Below are 19,121 nucleotides of genomic sequence, written 5' to 3' on the forward strand. Positions count from 1 at the left end.
AAAGGAGAATTGCCAGCAGGTGACATATCATTACCCAAGACAAACACAGACAGAAGACTTTGAATTTAAATACCAATAATCAAATTTAAGTCTGCATTTTAAGCCCGGATGGATTATATAACTGACTTTAGTATGTTCTGGTAAACGGCTAAAATGACTGAAAATGTGTTAGTGTCCAAACATATACCTTACTGTAAGCGGATCAGAAAAGACCAGAAGGGACTCGCTGAAGGAGAAGTACAGTCATATAAGCAATGGGCTATGGCCAAAAACTGTGGTGAGACAGATATGGGAAATTTTCACTACCTACAAACTTCACCAGAAACTGATCCTCTGATGACAGGGTCAGAGCATCTCCAAAAAAACTGCAGCACTTGTGGGATGTTCACTGTCTGCAGTTGTTCCTACATATACATTTTTTTTAAAAAAATGGTCCAAGGAAGAACAAGCAGTGAACTGGCAACAGGGCAGATCTGATCCTACAGATGAGTTACTGTAGCTCAAATAGCTGAAAGTTAATGTGTCAGAACAAACAGTACATCCCAGTTTATCTAAAAAAAAAAGGTGTCACAAAAAAGTAACCTCTGGACCTCTGTCTACTGCCAATAATGTCTACAATGGACATAAGACCATCAGAACTGGAGTGGACAGAGCAATGGAAGATGGTGGCCTTATCTGATGTATCATGTTTTCTTTTACGTCACATGGACGGGGAACATATGGCACCAGGATGCCAGGGATACGCCCTTGTTGTTGCTTTTGTAAGGGTGCTTGGTCTGCAACAACGTTTCCGATGGTGTTTCGAGTTGTCACACATCCACATAAATGCCAGGACCAAAGCTTCTCAGAGGAATTTCACATTGTAATGAGATCATCAGTGCTATTCGCTTAACAGGTTGGCAGTTTTAATGTTGTGGCTGATCAACTTAATTAGTAAAAGTTAATTTTTTTTTTTTTTCAAAGAGGCACCTTTTATGCCCACTCAGTATATCTGAATAAGCGACACAAACAATACAATTTAAACTAGGATTACATTTGATCCTGTGTAGTTTACTGGTTCTAAGGTTTCCCTTGAAATTATATTTTCTGTAGGCTGTTTTGTTGGGTATACAGCAATATTGTCCCTTTTTTGTCTTTGATAAACCATTTTGTGAATTATTTGTAACAAAACAGCCTGTCCATATTAATTGATAAAAATTCATATGAGTATTTAAAAACATAGCCTGCCACCCACAAACCTAGAAAGTTTTTTGCAATGCAAACTGCTGTGGTTCGTTGCCGGCTAAAATAGAAAAGTAAGAGGCAAGTTTTTGTAATCAATACATGCTCCAAAGAGCCGCCATGTTTCGTAAAATTGGCAAATGCAAACTGTTCCGCACAGCTGTGGTACTATTAATCGCTTTATGCACGCTTTAGGTTGCTCACAGTATTGTCTCCTTCGCACACCTGGGCGCCTTCCGTCGCTCCTCCTTGCAGACGTAGAAATAAAACACAAAACTAACACCAGGTGAGTCGCACGTTTCCCGCGTTCAAACCTGATAGTGAAGGTAGGTGGGTGGACAGACAGACATACAGACATCTGTGCCCGCTAGTAACCCCTCTGACGTCCCGGCTGTCCCAAGCACGCGCCACCTGCAACGCTCCAATCGCTGCGCAGAAGCGCGGGGACGTCACTTCGCAGCTTCCGGGTTGGTCTCGGTGGCCCGGTGATGCTCAGATTTTAATTTTTATGTTCATTTTCTGACAGATATACAGCCGTAAGTCACAACCACTCATGCCGTGTTAACAGACTGAGTCAGTATCCCGTCAGAGCTTTGGTCACGAGGATAAAATACACTCGAGACCACTCCACAGCGGCTCATGCGCAGCGGTTGAAAAAGAAGAGGTGAGAATGTGTTGCTTTGCAGATGTTGATGAGGGGGAAAGGGGGAAGGGGGGGCTGTTGGCGACCGCTTTGCTCCACACAGCCTCTTCGTCTTTATTTTTCCACACGTTTGGTGTGCAGCGCGATGTGTGCCCCGTCGCCTTTCAATTCTCCAAATTAATTTAAATGCGTGAAATGTTTTTTTACCAGCTAACAACAACTGCAGTGGCGAGCAGAAGCTAAATGCTAGCAGCCCGCTAGCTGCTGCTAACCTCGGGGCTAGCCTTTCTCCGCTTAAGACATGCACACTGAACGCTGAAAGCATGCACGACAGGATCTGATTAAAATATAAACGATCGGCTTAGCACGTGAAAGCATCGCATAGCAAAATTCTGTCGTGTTGCATTGTGTGTTGTGATTTTGTCAACGTTGATGGCGATACCTTTTGAGATAAGGTCACTTGAAATCAATGATAGGACACCTATCTTGCATGTGACGCTTCACAGAAAGATAAGAAACAGTCAAGCAGACAAATATTTAAAATAGTACAGGCAAAAAAAAAAAAAAAAAAGATGAGCAAGGGTAATAATGAGACGGTCACCAGATTTAAATCATGGAAGAGGAAGTAGTATTCTCCCACTGTTCTCCCACTATCCCCACCGTCCTACTGTCTTGGCGTCAATGTGATTGAGTTGTTGAAACATTAACGAGTAGAGGGAGTGTCTGCTTCATTCAAAGTGACGTGCACAATGATTGAACCTGTATTACGAGTAGTAAAAGCAAACTGAGTGAGCAATTTAATGACAGCTCCTGGTTTAACAGGTAAGACTTGTTCACTCTATAGTTTCATTACATTAATAATAACTGAAAGGGGGTTTGGGGTTGGACTTGAGTTTTTGCTGTTTTAACAATTTTTTTAAATTTACAGAGGGAAGAGAAGTTAAGTTTTTCACCAGCGATTTACAAATATGTACTGAAATGGTAGATAGGGGCAGAAGAGTCTGTGTCCTTAAAGTTTTTTAAGCTCTCAAGTCATGTGACTTCAGTATCCAGAAGAGGAAGTGTAACACATCCATGTGGACACATCAGAACGTCTGCTTTCTGCTTTGACATCACAGTGAAAGTGGTGTTGGCCTCTGCAGTGCAGGGTTTCACTGGCCATCGTGTCATGGTCCTAAACCACCCAGTAGTGTGGTGCATAGATGACCTGAGTCCAGCACTCGATGTGTAACCTAGTTGGCTGTTACAGTAACTGAGGAATCTCGGTCTTAACTGAACGTCTTGCTGACCATCTATTCTAGCAGCTTGTGTTTGCTAACCACCAGCTTCGGCCCACCTCAGTGTTAAATTCTTCTCGGTACTGTTACTTTAGCTGGTCCGGGACATGTCAAACCTCAGACGTGACCTCCGGGCCTCTCCGTGTGAGCTGAGGAATAAATCACTGCCGCATCTTCCATCATGGCCTGTCTCAGGGGCTAAAGAGCCACGCTGTAAATTGCCCTCTGGACTGAAGCGCGCACTACAAATAGCTGAGGCTGCTGGAGTAGATTCAGAGGTTTTTGTGGCATGGCCAAACAACCCAGAGCAGTAATGAGTAAAGCACATGGTAAAATTCTGTTGAAAACTATCTGGTGGTGTAAGTACAGAGTACTGTGGATAATTCCAGAAAATTAGAGAAGAAGAGGTGGGCGAGGTGGTGTCCTCTGACTTAACCACCACCTCGACTCGTCGCTCTAAAAATTAACAATGGTCTTTTGCAGCGGTACCAGAGCTTTTTTGCCGTAGATTATCTGCATTTTTAACGTAATGCTGAAGCTGACAATCGTTCCCATCATCAGGTTATCTCACAGTTATTTTTCTTTGTTTTTAAAATGAGAAATGTCTGGATCTGAATTATCTTGGTTGACAAACAACCGAAAAAGTCAAAAAAATGAGTGGAACGCAGCAAATCTTCACAGAGCGTTCTTTGTTTTCTAATCAGTTGATTAACAAAGCGAGTGAGCTCCTTTGTTAAATCTTGATTAGGTGTCGTAGCATCATGATTCCTCTGTAAGGTCGTCCTCTGTGCAGCAGGGTCAGCTGGTCTCATGAGAGAAACAATGCTGACTGAGAAACAGCCTAAGAATAGGCAGAGATGGTTTTCATGCATGCAGGGATTCATTTACGTGGAGGCCGTTACACACATTTGCTGCTGCTTGATATTTTATAATGTGCTGATGCATCTTTATTCCACACTATTCCTCTAAAATTTTGTCTCTGCCTTACAGGTCTTGTTGACTTCCAGCACAAATCAGAGACAAGCACAGAGCGCTGTTGCCCTTCGAGCTTTAACCAACTGCAGCGCCAACTTCGTCCTCCAAGATGAAGTTGAAGGAGGACATGAATCCCCTGCTGCTGCAGGTTTTCCGCTCTGTGGTCTGGGTCTACTCCGTCATCACGTTCATACCCTGGTACTTCTTCTCTGGAGCCGGTAGCAATTTGGAACGAGCCCGTCGGATAAAGGCGCGTTCGGTTAGTGGGCACCTCGCGGGGCCTTACAGAGCCATCAACAGTCAAGCAAAGCTGGCAGCGTGGCAGCACCCCGGAGTGGACACCCTGGACAAAATGTTTGAGTATGCTGCGAGGAGCTTTCCACACAGAGATTGTCTTGGCACCCGGGAGGTGCTTAGTGAGGAGGACGAAATCCAGCCAAACGGCAAGGTCTTCAAAAAGGTAAAGAGACCAGAGCCTGCTAAACTCCTTGAATTGTGTTTCATTAGTCTTTTCATGATGTTTGGTTTGTTGCGGAACAAAGCTTTCCCTCAAGTCAGTGGGAGGCCTCTTTCATCACATTCAGGTTTAGAACCTGTTGGATTACTGGACGTTTGATTGTGTGCAAGACTGTCGTCTGCCACTGAACACAGTGTGAAGAATGTGGGTGGGGGAACAGCAGTGTCACTGGCCCATTGTGTTGTGGATAAATTCCCACGCGCATACCCACAAAAGTCCTGTAGATGGCACTAACTGACTGCACTGTGAATGATGATGTCTGACCAGTACCTGCGTGGTGCATCGTCAAATTCAGCCTCATAAGTAGGCTGAATTTTTTTATTGTTGACCTCTCACATGGGTTTCTTTTATTGTTTCTTGTAATATAAAGCAGTGCATGTATTAATACCAACATATAAATGTCATGGTTGTAATCACTCGTTCATATTTTACTGATGCTGTTCCTGAAAAGATGCTTCAAAGCTACCCTAGCCTGCACATTATAATCGCATAAACCTTTTTTGCATAACCCTTTGCATGTAGGTCATTCTCGGAAACTATAACTGGCTCACGTACCAAGAAGCGTACGAGGCAGCGAAGTGCTTCGGCAGCGGTCTGGCAGCTCTCAATCAGAAGCCTCTGTGTAACATCGCCGTCTTCTGCGAGACCAGAGCTGAGTGGGTTGTGGCGGCACAGGCCTGCTTCATGTACAATTTCCCACGTGAGTGACAGATGCATATTCACACGCTGTTCATCTTCATGCAAAAACACTGTAGATGACCGGCCGACTAAACTATTATTGAACCGAACAGTTGTGACCCTGTACGCGACCCTGGGGCCCATGGCCATTGCTCACGGCCTGAACGAGACAGAGGTCACGCACATCATTACAAGCAAAGATCTGCTCCAGAGCCGCCTCAAGGTATCTGCTTAATATTATCACCTGTCTCTATATGTAGTTAAAGAAAGATGCCAGATGAGTACATTTTTATCGTTTGTAACATTAGAGCATTTTTAAGATTTTCCCTCTTTTCTCCCTCCTTCCCCCTTCATTCAACTTCCCGTCCCAGGCCATTCTGTGTGACGTGCCGAGGCTGCAGTACATCATCGTAGTGGACAGTAAACCCACAAGCTGGCCAGACCTCCCCAGGGGCATCATGGTCTACAACATGGACGCTGTGAAGGAGATCGGATCCAGGCCCGACAACAGTGAGTATTTGTGCGGCGTGATTAAAAAGGTTTCTAATTTTGTCCGGAAAATGAAAGTACACTCATGGGGGCTTAAAACAAAGCCAACACTCTCATGTGTAATTACTGTGATGTGCTGTTCACAACGGAGCTGGCAAGAGTTTAAATCATCATTTTCTAAATGCCCAGTGCGGTGATGATGGTGGTGGAGCACCAAATGTTTGAGTGCCTTCGAATCACTAAAATCTTGTGTATATACTTTTCTGGGGAAATAAACAGTGATGATTCTAAAATGGTCTCCTTAAATAAAGCAACGTGTACATGAAATACGTAGTTATTTAAAACAGTGGTAGGTATGTTTCCTTGCAAAACTTCAACTACTAGATTAATTGAAAGAAGCCTCATCAAATTATTTAATTGCAGTAAACAAAAATAAACATTCTTCAAACCCACAGATGGCTAGAGCCCTTGGAGCTGGGGAGAGAGGAAACATTTCTTCATACTCACTTAGCATTATTAGAGCTAATAATGTGATCCATTGCTACTCTAACCAGAAAGCGCTCTGCTCTTGTGCCTCCACAGTCTCGGTGGAACGCAGACAGCCAGAGCCCTCGGACATCGCCGTTATCATGTACACCAGCGGCTCCACAGGCATCCCCAAGGGTGTCATGATCTCCCATGGCAACATCATCGCCGGCATCACAGGCATGGCCGAGCGAATCCCTAACCTCAAGTACGTCGACATCAGATCCGCTGCTGTTTCTCTGACGCTTCCTCTCTCTTATTTGTTGTGTATTAAATATTCCTCTCGTCCATTTTCCGTATGTGGAGTTCAGAGCTCATTTTGTTTTCGTTTCTCCTGAGATTAATTTGCTTACTTTTGTGCTGGCAGTGAGAATGACACCTATATCGGCTACCTGCCACTGGCCCACGTTTTAGAGCTCAGCGCAGAGCTTGTGTGCATCTCTCACGGCTGTCGCATCGGCTACTCGTCCCCTCAGACGCTGGCCGACCAGGTCAGTGCTGTGTGTCGCTCGCTGAACAAGTGGAATGCTTGGCTTCTGCTCCCTGTTAAAGTTCACCCATGTACGTTGTCTACTGCGCAATGACCACTTTCTTTTAATATTTTTACAGTCCACCAAGATAAAGAAGGGCAGTAAAGGGGATACCAGTGTGCTGAAACCTACTCTCATGGCTGCTGTGCCAGTAAGTATTTTTAACTTTGCACTATAAGACCATAACTCCATTTCTGAAGATTCAATGTGTAGGATTTTTATCAGTAGAAACAGAACATAGTGCGTCTCAGTGGGTCACACGTTACCTGCAGTTTATGCTTTTGCGTTAACATAGACTGGTGTGTCTGCCTGGTAGTATCATGTTTCTGCCTTAGTATTTTTAGCTGCTTCTTCATCTCCACATGTTTTGAATTTTTTGTTTTAGATTAATAAAAGATCGGTTAACTGAGGAGGTTTGATACAGACATTTGTATGTTCTGCGTTTGTTGAAATTTCAGCGGAATTCACATGAAATTTTGGCGAAAGTTTCAGTCGCTATTGTAGGAAGTGAAGCGGGAAGTAGAAATAAAAATTAGAAATAAAATTAACTGGTAAAGCGTACTAGCGTCTTGCACCAGCGTAGGATCCGTGCGTAGGTCACAGTGCTACTATGACTTAGCCTTGAGGTGCATATAGACAGCAGAACTTTGTGTGAGATGCATCTCAGTTTTGGGTGTGAACACATGCACTCGGAGCTGATCACCCTGGACTCGTGTTAATGAAAAGGAAGACGAAGTCATTTGTTGGCAGATGTCCGCGAATCCTGTGCACAGGTCCTTTTAATTGTGATTTGGCCTCGTTGATTGACATTACCGGAGCTTATTTACCATACTACACTCAGGCCTTGTTAAATGTCAGTCTGAGCAGAGAGCAGCTTTCAAATGTCAGAGGTGTTAACGGAGTGTTTTCCTGCCCGACGCGTGTAGGAGATCATGGATCGAATCTACAAGAATGTTATGACCAAAGTGGAGGAGATGAGCAAGTTCCAGAAGACGCTCTTTGTGCTGGCCTACAACTACAAGATGGAGCAGATCTCCAAGGGCTACACTACACCTCTCTGTGACAGGTAGCGCACGTGACAAACACACAATGGACTGTACATGACCTTCAGTAAAAATCCTCTAGTATATTCAAACATTAACCTCTGTTCCTACATGACTAATCATAAACCAGCAGAATTCCTGATGTAAATGTTCTAGTTAACACCACGGCACGATAAAAGCTTTTGGGAATGACCCTTTAGCAAATACGAACCATTGAGTAATATTGACTCCGGTGTGAGTCAGTATCCGGACAATGTTGATCTACTGCTAACTTGATAAAGATAGTTTTTTTTTTTTCACATTCCCTCATTCATGTTCCTTTCCTGCTCCTTCCCCACAGCTTGGTGTTCAAACGCGTGCGTTCGCTCTTGGGAGGGAACACTCGAGTGCTCCTTTCTGGCGGCGCTCCACTCTCTGCAGCCACTCAGCGCTTTATGAACATCTGCCTGTGCTGCCCAGTGGGGCAGGGCTACGGCCTGACGGAGACTTGCGGAGCTGGCACCATCAGCGAGGGTAAGAGGGGAGGGAATGTGAAAGAGTGGGTTGTTTTCAGTACAAAGGGGAACATGCAGATTTTATGTTTTGGCACAGTTACCTAAAATCGGCACGCTGTGTCTTTTGCTGGTGTTTTCAGTTTGGGACTACAGTACAGGACGGGTCGGAGCTCCTCTGGTTTGCTCTGAGATCACACTGAAGGACTGGGAAGAAGGTGAGTGGCATGGCGGGAAAATCAGTTCAGAAGCCCCGCCCACGTAAGAGCAACTTGCTCATCACCCATTGATTTGTAGCCGTCAGTTGGTCACTAGTGGACATTCTGGGCTCTGGTTGCCTAGGTAACCGTCTTGTATATTACCCACATCAATGACGCCACCGTCCAGGTTCACCAAAGCCCACTTTCAGTGAGGTTAAACCGAAGACAGTGTTTCCTTTGACTTTGATTAAACCTTTGGGAAGTTGTGGAAAAGGTTGTCTCCGCTTATCATCGATACCACCCACTCTCGTTGTCTCTTCTAGCTTCACATTCATATTTTCCTGCTAAACAACAGCACTTATTCATGCTCCTCCTGCAGGTGGTTACTACAGTACAGACAAGCCCAACCCACGGGGAGAGATTTTGATCGGCGGGCCCAATGTCACGATGGGTTACTACAAAAGCGATGGCAAGAACCACGAGGACTTTTTTGTGGACGAGAAGGGCCAGAGATGGTTCTGCACGGGAGACATTGGGGAGTTCCACCCTGACGGATGCCTGAAGATCATCGGTAAAAAATCCAAAAAAACAAATAATAATAATAATAATAAAAATAGCATTTCACGTGTTAATCTGACAGGATTTGTAACGCGCGTTCTCCACTCACAGATCGTAAGAAAGACCTGGTGAAGCTGCAGGCAGGAGAATACGTCTCTCTAGGAAAAGTGGAGGCGGTTCTGAAGAACTGCCCCTTCATAGATAATATCTGTGCCTATGCCAACAGGTAGAGGCCTGCACACACTTCCTCTCAATCTCTTCAGTATAGTAGAGTATATTTGAAGCCATTTTTGTCTTCTCTTCTACTTGTTTCCTGTCTAAAAAATGTGTGTTTTTTCTTTCTAGTGACCAGTCCTATGTGATTAGCTTTGTGGTTCCTAACCACAAGCAGCTAATGGCGCTAGCGGAGCAGATGCAAGTGAGGGGAACGTGGGAAGAGATCTGCAACAGCCCCCAGATGGAGAAGGAAGTCCTGCGCATTATTACCGAGGCTGCCATCTCAGGTAAAGCCTTATCAACACTTGAGAACAGCCAATGGAAGTGTAGTGCGATGAGTTCTCACATCCCTTGTGCCAGACTTGACGCTAAACTGTATCTGTCATTCTGTGACTTGTGATTCTTCTCTCCTCCATCCAGCAAAACTAGAGCGGTTTGAGATCCCCAAGAAGATCCGGCTGAGTGCTGAGCCCTGGACGCCAGAGACCGGCCTGGTCACCGACGCGTTCAAACTGAAACGCAAGGAACTTAAAACACACTACCAAGAGGACATCGAGAGGATGTACGGCGGAAAATAACTCCCGACACACTCCAGACAACACAGATACACATAGACTCGCAAACATACCCAAGGAACTCAAAACCGCCACTACCAGGACCGTGTCAAGAGGAAATATAGTTCAGATCCAGATCACACATACACACATTGTTACAAAAACACCACAGGCCTCCTCCTCGGCTTCCCTGCAACCAGCTTCGATCAAAGCGGGGGGGGAAAATTCCCTGCTTTAGCGCCTTTCTTTCAAGAGGCAGAAAGGCCCGTCACAGAGCGAATGAGCCAGACGAGCGTGCGCGGTGCGATTTACTTGCCACTCCTCTTCGATGGATTTAGCCCCACGAGTTGGTATGACTACACGTGAAGTCGGACCTTTGCATGACTCGAAGTGAAACAAACGCCGGGCCAGACTTGTATCTAAATCTGTGTCAGCGAGCTGTGTCTGTCGCTTCTCCTCCCGCTCCACCAGTGCAGCTCGGTCGCGGTGCAGACGCCTGGCGGGGACGCAGGGTAGCGTGAGCCCGACCCGGGGATCCCTCCTGGGCTCTGAGTAACATTCAGGTTGGAATCTTTGCAGGGATCTCTATTATCTTGAATGATTTTATTATTATTATTATTATTATTGTTTTTTTTGTTGTTGTTGTTTTTAATGTATGTTGCTGTGTTCATGTTTGTTCTTTTTTTAGCTTTGAAACCCATTCGAGGAGTACTGTTCCGCACGGGGAATCGGTGTTGCGAAGCCATGAGAGATTGAGCATTAAGATGTTTTAAATGACTTTTCCTTACTGTTACTTTATGGTGATATTATTCACAGGGGATTTCATTTCTGTTGTGTGTTGTTTTTTTTTTTTCTTATTTTTTAACGTCCATTTTGTTTATGCTAATTGTTCTTTAATAAGCTGTGTTTACAAGCGTTTCTAAATCTTTTTTTTTTTTTTTTCTTCCTTACTCGTCTGTTTCCCAAAGTTCTCACATTTGAGTGTGTTTAACGACTTAGCTAGTGCAACCAGTTCAGTCTTAAGTCCTTTTTGCTCCCTTGCTGCGAGGTCAAATAACAGTGGTTTAAGAGAGAAAAAAAAGGCATCATTGGGACCTTTCTGGGGTCATTTTGTTGGTACATTGACATACATTTTCCTGCGGCCGTCATCATCAAGGCACCACGTAGATGGCTCCAAGGGAACTTATCTTACTGTAGAGAGAATAGTTACATTAGTAGTCATTGATTGCTGTCCCTGTTACTTTTTAGTGGAACTGTACCCGTTCTCCCTTTTTGCCATAGGTCTAGTTACTTATTTTTTAAAAACGTCTAAATATGAAATACAAAATGAATGTGCAATATTTATACAAAAATTTTTTAAACTAGAACATGTGAGAAGGACAAACACGCACAGGCGGCGGCCCCTCCATGGCGTATTAACGGAAGGCCTGTTAGGAAAATCATAGGAGTAAACATGGTAGACAGACACTGACGTAGTAAAGTCTAGATGTAGCCCATTTTGAACGTGCTGTGCTGAAACTGTAATGTTCCTTCTTCAGACTGTAAAGTGGCGTTGTGCGTTGTAGAAACTGCATGAGGAAAAGTGTACCAAAGCACCCGGATATAGGAAGGAGAAACGCACTCTATTCGAACAACCGAAGAAATACTTTATTATGGGCACACTCCATGTTTAAGCAGGGTGCAGGTAACATTTCTGTATGATTATATTTGTGCAATGTATATAAAAGTGACTACAGTACTTACTATAGGATTCTGTCATCCGACAACATTTGAGCTTGTGGGTTGTCAGGTTGATGCTGATCATCTCCAAACACCATCAGCGACTCCCTACAGTTACAGTATTTCTTCTCTTTTTAGGTTTGTGGACAGGAGATTGAACAGTGTTTGGTCAGTGGTCCTTTTTGTTTTTGTTTGTTTTTTAAAGGCCGACATCTTTTCTGTTTGCCACACATTAATAAAGGTACAGTCAGGACATCTCCACCCATCTTCTGTCTGTTGTTTTTAGCTTGTGAAAGTTTAACCACACTATCGGAACCAGTTCCTTCTGTAAGAACTCTATCCCAACATTTCAGTGAAAGGTCTGCAGCTTCCTGTGCTGCCCGCTGCTTTTTCTCTGCCTGGCTAGAGGCCTTCTAGTTGCCTTCTTACAACACATGCGTATTGTCTTCTGGGGTCTTAGGAATGTGAAGCACTCCCCGCGTTTTGTAGAAAGCGCACGTCGTGTCCTACTAACAACTTTGATCTGAGCTAATGTCAAAGCGAAGACGGCAGGTGGTGCGAAGATAAAATTCCACCGCTCCTGTTGCGTTCACGCGCTTTGTTAAAAGGTTGAGAGGCTTGAAGTTGATTGCAACCATACAGGTGTAAAGCCTTCTGTTCGTTTATTAATAACCTTTGTTTTTGATTATTCTGGGGTTTGAGGATGGGGGGGTGGGGGTGGGGGTGGCCATCAAGCGGCCCTGCAAGCTGAGCTGCTGCAAGTGTCTCCTTCCTTATTTATTTGTGATTTGGCCTTGAAGATTATGTAATGAAATAAACAAGTTTGTGTTGTAAGCCCTGCTGATTCTCTTCTTTAGAGTCTTGCGCCGAACACCTGAGGATGACAATCTGCACGGTCCGGCAATCTTGATCGGAGTCATCCTGGAGCCAGAGTTTCTATGGCAACGGAGGCCAGTGTGTCTCTGTGTACGTTTGAGTGAATGTGTTTTGCGTGGTGCGTCGACGCAGACGGAACACGCAGTTCTGGCAGCGAACCTTCAATCAGAGCGAGTAAACAAAGGTTTTTTTTTTCTTCTTCTTTTCACACTCTCAGATGTTGAATCGCAGATCTGTGATATTATTTATTGCTGCTGTTTTCATTCACATATGCTACAGGCTGCTGCGAGAAAACATGAATCGGACATGATTATTTTATTGATAGGCTCACAGGTCCGTTTATAAAATTATAAAATGGGTAAAAAAAAAAATATTTAAAAAAAATACTGGTGCCACCTGACACACACATAAAGATAAACCTCGAGATCCAGCACAAGAGCGAGCATCTGGAAACAGCTGTAGTAATTATTATTCATTTCAGCTTTGAATAATAATAATCATCTCAATTAATTGACTTTGTCTCAGCTCTCTTCATCAGTAAACAACACGAGCCGGCCGCTAATTTCGTATCCACTTGGATTCATTTGATTTGCTCGGCGTTAATACGCTCGGATGTTTGAGGCTATAAAAGGTTTGATTAGCCAATTAGGAGTTGAACAGTAAATACAAACGAGCCTCGGTAAGATGAACGCAAGCCAGGCCGTGAAGGCGCCATAGAATTCTGCAACACGATACGCGCACGGAGTCATAATAAACCTTTCGAATGGAAATCAAATAAGCGAGGCTTTGAGGTGCCCGAGGACTGCTTCTGCATTTCATTTCAAATGAAACTAACCGCGCGGAGAGTCGAGCTATCCTTCCTTCTCCTCTTCTCCTCTCCGTTCCCTCCATCCAGCCCTAAGGGACAAGTGAGTGAGTGAGTGCGTGAGTCAGACGCATAATGCTCCCTTCATTAGCCCACTGATTCTGACGCACACATTCAACACAGAGGAGCAGCTCTACCAGCAAAGATAACAACAACAACAACAACAGTGCCATGGCAGCAGCGATCTGTGAAGGCCATCCTCCGTGTAGTATAAATGTGGTGTATGGTGTGTGTGCTCCTCTTCTCTTTGCTCTCTGACACTTTATTCCAACTTATTTTTTTTTCTTTCTCCTCCTCCTCCTCATCTCTCTCTGTCTCCCTCTCTCTCTCTCTCCTCTCCCACTTCCTGTCTGCTTATGACTCATGAGTGCGCAAAAAACTTTTATCTGAGCTTTATGGGCACACTCCAGCGCGAGCCAACAAGCCATATTGGAGTTTACCCAAGGATGAGCGGAGGTGAACCTTAACCGCCTCATAACTCTGGGGAGGTGGGTGGTATCTTGAAGAAAATGAAAATAATTACATCTTGAGGTGGAAAGATGGAGGTATAGCCAGTGGCAGATAGAGAAGATTTTAAAGGGGGAGGGCAGTGTGTGTGTGTGTGTGTGGGTCGACGTCCAAAAATACAAATGTACTTGCTGTATATAGATAAACATTTCCTCACCCCTTCCCTCCGTGGCTTATGTTTGCCATTATCTCCTGATCTCTCCCTCCAAGGGTCTACTTGAGGAGACAATGAAAACTCCTGGATCCTGAGACGTTCGTCAATGCGCCATCCCATGGGTCCAAACTCGTTCAATCTGCCATAGTGTAGATAGAAGGGGATGTGGCGGAGTGTCGTCGACGTCCAATGGGGTCTTCGTGGGTTTAAGAGGTTTTTGTGACAGTCGTTGCGAAATATATCAAAAGCTACTCGTCTGGGGGCATTAAAGCAATTGCCTAGGTGGCCTGTTTTAAAGGTGGGCAGCATGGCAGCACCGTGCATTCGTTTTTTTTTTTTTTTTTAATTATTCCATGTCAGGCCACAAAATGCAACAGAAGATTAGACCCAGAGTCAATGTATTCATTATACAACCTCTACGGGTTAATGGATGGATACTCACTGAACTAGAAATTTAATCAAAGTCAGGTAAGTTCTTGTGTTTTCTTTACTCCCACTTCTTTTGTTGGCCTAGCGTTTACTTTTGGGCAAACACAACTATTACTATAACAACCACCCCCAAAAACCCAACAATCAAACACTCACGCTGACTCAAAGTCACTAATTAGAAAATTAAAGTCCTTAGTCACCTTATAACTGTTTTTCCTCTCCTTTCTCAGCAGTTGTAGGGACTGAAAACAGAGGCGGCTGAACCTCCTGCCCCCCTCTGCAGGACCATCCCTGGGTGAAGAAAGGACTGACACTGTGACTGTAACCTAGGCTGGATAAGAAAGGAGAGCAGAGAAAACGGTGAGCTACCGTTTCATTTTTGCATCTAAAACATTCCTTAATAATGAACAAGTGGGACCCTGTTAGGAGGTCGGCCAGCCTTTACATGCAGGCCCCGTTCCATCATTATAAACCATGTGATCTAGAAAAACACTCAGAACACAAGTTTAAAACGAAATGAAAACTCAAAGACGCGTATATGTTTGGCTGCCTTCAAACTTTTCGGTTTGACGCACTAATACTCATTTCTGATTTATTCTGTGTGCACTGCAACGACTGCAATGCTGTTAAAGAGGATAAAAAAAAATGTTTTATCTGACTTTGAAGCTACTTTTGGGCCAATTAAGAAAAGTGCTGGCAACATTTCCAACTTCCTAATTGGAAAGTTAGTGACTGTGATGCTCTGCTTTCTGGCTGACTGACTGACCATATTGCGCACACTCCTGCTGATTTTGTTTTTCTGCCGTGCGCGATGTGTCAAAATGACCTTTGGCTTCTCTCTTGGTGAGTCTGGCCGCACCATGCCGGCCGCTGGCCCCGACTCAGCCCCGGCTGGGTCACTGTGATGCGAGCGAGGTGCCAAAGCAGAGGTGTGAAAACGCGTGAGTTCTGGTAATGAGCCTGAGCCGAGGAGCGACTAAAGACAGAGAGAGAGAGATAGCAGAGGAGAGGATGGGGAGGCAGAGGGAGAGGCATCTGATACGTCTGGGCGATGACTCACCGATGCTGGGTATTTATAGCATCAGGAGCCGGGAGGGAGGTGTGGGGGTGGAGGAGAGTGGTGCGGGAGCAAGCGGTTTGGGGAGGGGACGGGGGGCGGCCAGGACCTGCATCATCGCACCGCGGCGCCGACAGGGAGTGGTGGAGGAAGAGACCACGAGGATAAAGAAGTACCGGTGGAGGAACAAAGAAAGAGAAAGAGGGGAGCGGTGGGAGGGTGCTGAAAAACAGGGGAGGAGAGAGGAGGGAAGGAGGGGGGGATGAATGAGACTGAACCGGAGAGATGAGAGGGCGGACGGAAATAGAAGCCTCATTTAAAATTCTCACATTAAAAATACAATGTTGTTGTGCTCGCTGCACAGAAGGAGCAACATGAGACGTGGAGAACGGGACGTAATGGTGGACAGAGCAACAGAACAATCATGTGTTTAGTTTTTTTCTTTAAAAAAAAAAGAAAATGGTATATGATCATCATCCATACACGTCTGCACGCACATTTTCAAAAGCACATCACACATGCAGACACAGTTCTGCAGGAAGATTTGGCTGCATGCACGTCTATTAGGGAGGCCAAAAAACGACGAAAAACAATGTGGAGCTTTCCCACTCATTTGTCTGTGATCATTTGTTTATATCTTTGCTGTGCGTGTGTGCATTTATATGATGCAGATTAACTGAAGTTTTAATTATCGTAGTTTTTGAGAGGGATTTTTATTTTTGATTTCACTGTCGGGACTTCTTCATCAAAACTCACATCCTGCACCGGTCCTCCGGTGACGTCAGCCAGTGCGTCACGCCGCACCCTATTACCATAGACACTCACATAATAATGTGTGCACGTGCGCTCGTGCACGCACTTGAGAGAGCGGAGGGAGAGGAGACACAGACACAGACAGACGCACACACACATACACACACACATGTTTGTATGGCCATCTTTGTGAGGACACTCGTTTGCATAATGCGTTACCTAGCCCCTAACCATCTCAACTAAATGCCTAACCCTAACCCTAACCCCAGCCCTAAACATAACCTAATTGTAACCTTTACCCTAAAACTGAGTTTTAACCTTCAAAACAGACAAAAAGTGAGGCCCAAAAAGTGAGAACCTGCCAAAATGTCCTCACTTTACACAAATGTCCTCATTCTGATGGTACAAAACTTAAACTGGTCCTCGGAAAGATAGCTGTACAAGAACACACACACACACACAGAGACTGTCAGCTTGTTGAGAAGATGATTCAGAACACCATGTTGAACACCGACAGTCACTAATAGCTATGAGCAGGGCAGAAGAGCGGGGAGAGAGAAAATTATAATTACAATAAAAAGTGAAGAGAGCAAAACTGAGGTTGACTGGATGGTGGGAGGCAGAAGAGAAGCTCAGCAGCGACGAGAATCGCAGCGCAGGAAATTGGGGAACGGTCGCTGCTGTAATGAAAGAGATCCAGGTTTGCAGTGCGGAGGCAGACAGGGCTATAACAGTGACTGTCAGAATGTGGAAATGAGCTCAGGAGTGAACATTGCAAACTGAAAAGCGTGGTTTACCCTGGTGGACTGGGGGTTAAGCGTCACTCGTGACCCACGGCAACGTCAGATTGCATGCAGCTGCCAAGTGGGCAATGTTATCATACCAGGAGCTTAAGGGATTTATTATAGATGCACTAGTTGAAACCAGCCTACACAGCCATCCTTCTATTCACTATCTATAACCATTTATCCCGAGGATCAGCGAGGCCTGGATCCCGTCCCAGCTGACAGCAGGGCGTCTTTCTAACTCAGAAAGGCAAACGCACACACGCGCACCCTGCCAGTTTGGACTCGCGTACCATCCTAACACACGTGTCTGTAGAGCGTGGGGTGCTCCGGAGGAAACCCACGCAGTCACAGGGAGGACATGCAAACTCCCCACAGAAAGGCCCCAGCTGTGAGGTGACAGCGCCGATCGCTCCACCGCTGTGCTGCCCTCCTATTAGGGCGGCCACATCAAACATTAAACACCCAGACAGCGAAAACAGAAGTGCAGCCGCTCAGTGAACTCAAGGCTATAAAACTACAACAAAACTTACCTAGAAAACGACGTTATCGGCTCTTGTTCATTCTTTGTCCTCTTCTTCTTTTTCGATTGGCTGTGAGGAAACATGCACCAACATGGACATGAGATTGATTTTTTTTTTTTTTTGTATTTTAAGGGAGAAGTGGGAGTAGTTGCTATCAAGCTACACCAATCAGCCACAACATTAAAACCACTGGCAGGGGAAACAAATAACGTTGACCATCTTGTGATAATATCCTGCTGGGAAACTTTTCCACCTGTGTGGATGTTACTTCGACACGTAGCACCTACCTAGACCAGACCAAGCACCTCTACCCCATAGCGATGACATCTTGATGGATGGCAGAAGCCAGCAGGATGCAGCCTGACACACACACACAAAAACAGTTTAGGAACAACTCAAAAACATGAAAGTCAGCCAAAGGAAGGGTTCAGAAGGCCCATTTCCATTCTCTGATGAGTCACAACTGTAGACCTACACAATACCTCCACAATATTAGGAAGGTGGTCATAATGTTATGCCTGATCAGTTTACACTGTGCCAGAAAATGACCAAATGATGATAGATTATGTTATTACTTGCCTCTCGTACATCGTGCTAGGTTTGGAGCTAGTATTCTAGAAAATTGTGATACACGTTATTGTAGAATTATCCTAAAAAATATCAACAAACCTGAAACAGAAACCCTAGGAACTGTTTCATGGTGTAAGTCACAGACTGAAACCACATACCGTCACATGCTAATGCTAAAAGTGTAAGAGCTAGCAGGGCGTTAGCTCAGCTTACAGCAAAAAAAACTGAAAACCAGAGGTACCAGGTAGCCGCACCCAACTAATCTTACTGGAATTTAAGCTTAAAAATAACAGTAGACCGTTTTACTAGGGTTGTGTTTAGACTATTCCCGTTTGAGAGAAGCTGGCCAAAACTCTAGGACGTCGCTGCAGTTGGTTGGCCAAGAAACAGTCTGGCGCAAAAACCTGTGAAATGACAGCTACACTGCTGTTTTTTTGTACCAGTTAAACAAACAAGACATGGCTGGTTAGTTTGTGGACTTTCTGGTTTATGTGATAAGCTAAGCAAACTAGGCAAACGAGAGGCCTGGCTGAGCATATTTCCCAAACTATTTCTTTAATTGAAGAAATCAAAAGATGAGCGTCAGCACAGGAGGAATGGACACTAGTCTGTTGAAGGCCGCCTCATTAATGCAGAGATATCTGGTCCACTCCCACTGGTCTCCGGCTGCATTCCTGTGGCGTTACGTGGACATGTGCCCTTTTCTAAAAGGCTAGGCCTGCGTTACTCTCCACCTTCTTTCATATCACACTCTCCTGCAATTTTCCTCTCCCCTCCTCTCGCCGCTCAGACAGCACACTTTTCCATCTCCTCTTCTCCGTCCTAATGGCTCAGACAACTTATACGTGGCTCTAATCACCACAGTCTCTGTTTCTAAAGCCACCTTCCTCCTGGTGACAAGGACAGTAATTGGCACAAAGGGAGGGATGAGTCAGGTGGGTACAAGAGAAAAAAGAAAAAAAAAA

General features: G+C 44.9%; 1 protein-coding gene across 1 annotated transcript; it reads left to right on the forward strand.

Annotated features, from left to right (window-relative positions):
• Positions 1-1,661: 1,661 nt before the first annotated feature.
• Positions 1,662-11,897, forward strand: acsl3b (acyl-CoA synthetase long chain family member 3b). The gene is made up of 15 exons (XM_047589773.1): positions 1,662-1,885; positions 4,132-4,576; positions 5,156-5,333; positions 5,425-5,534; positions 5,683-5,821; positions 6,383-6,533; positions 6,693-6,816; positions 6,935-7,006; positions 7,782-7,921; positions 8,239-8,411; positions 8,533-8,607; positions 8,969-9,160; positions 9,259-9,373; positions 9,493-9,650; positions 9,784-11,897. Exons 2-15 carry the CDS (start codon positions 4,226-4,228, stop codon positions 9,939-9,941), a joined length of 2,136 nt encoding a protein of 711 aa, XP_047445729.1. The 5' UTR covers positions 1,662-1,885; positions 4,132-4,225; the 3' UTR covers positions 9,942-11,897.
• The last annotated feature ends 7,224 nt before the right edge of the window (positions 11,898-19,121 follow it).

Source organism: Mugil cephalus, chromosome 7 (genome assembly GCF_022458985.1).
Source record: "Mugil cephalus isolate CIBA_MC_2020 chromosome 7, CIBA_Mcephalus_1.1, whole genome shotgun sequence".
In the NCBI taxonomy this organism is placed as follows: domain Eukaryota; kingdom Metazoa; phylum Chordata; class Actinopteri; order Mugiliformes; family Mugilidae; genus Mugil; species Mugil cephalus.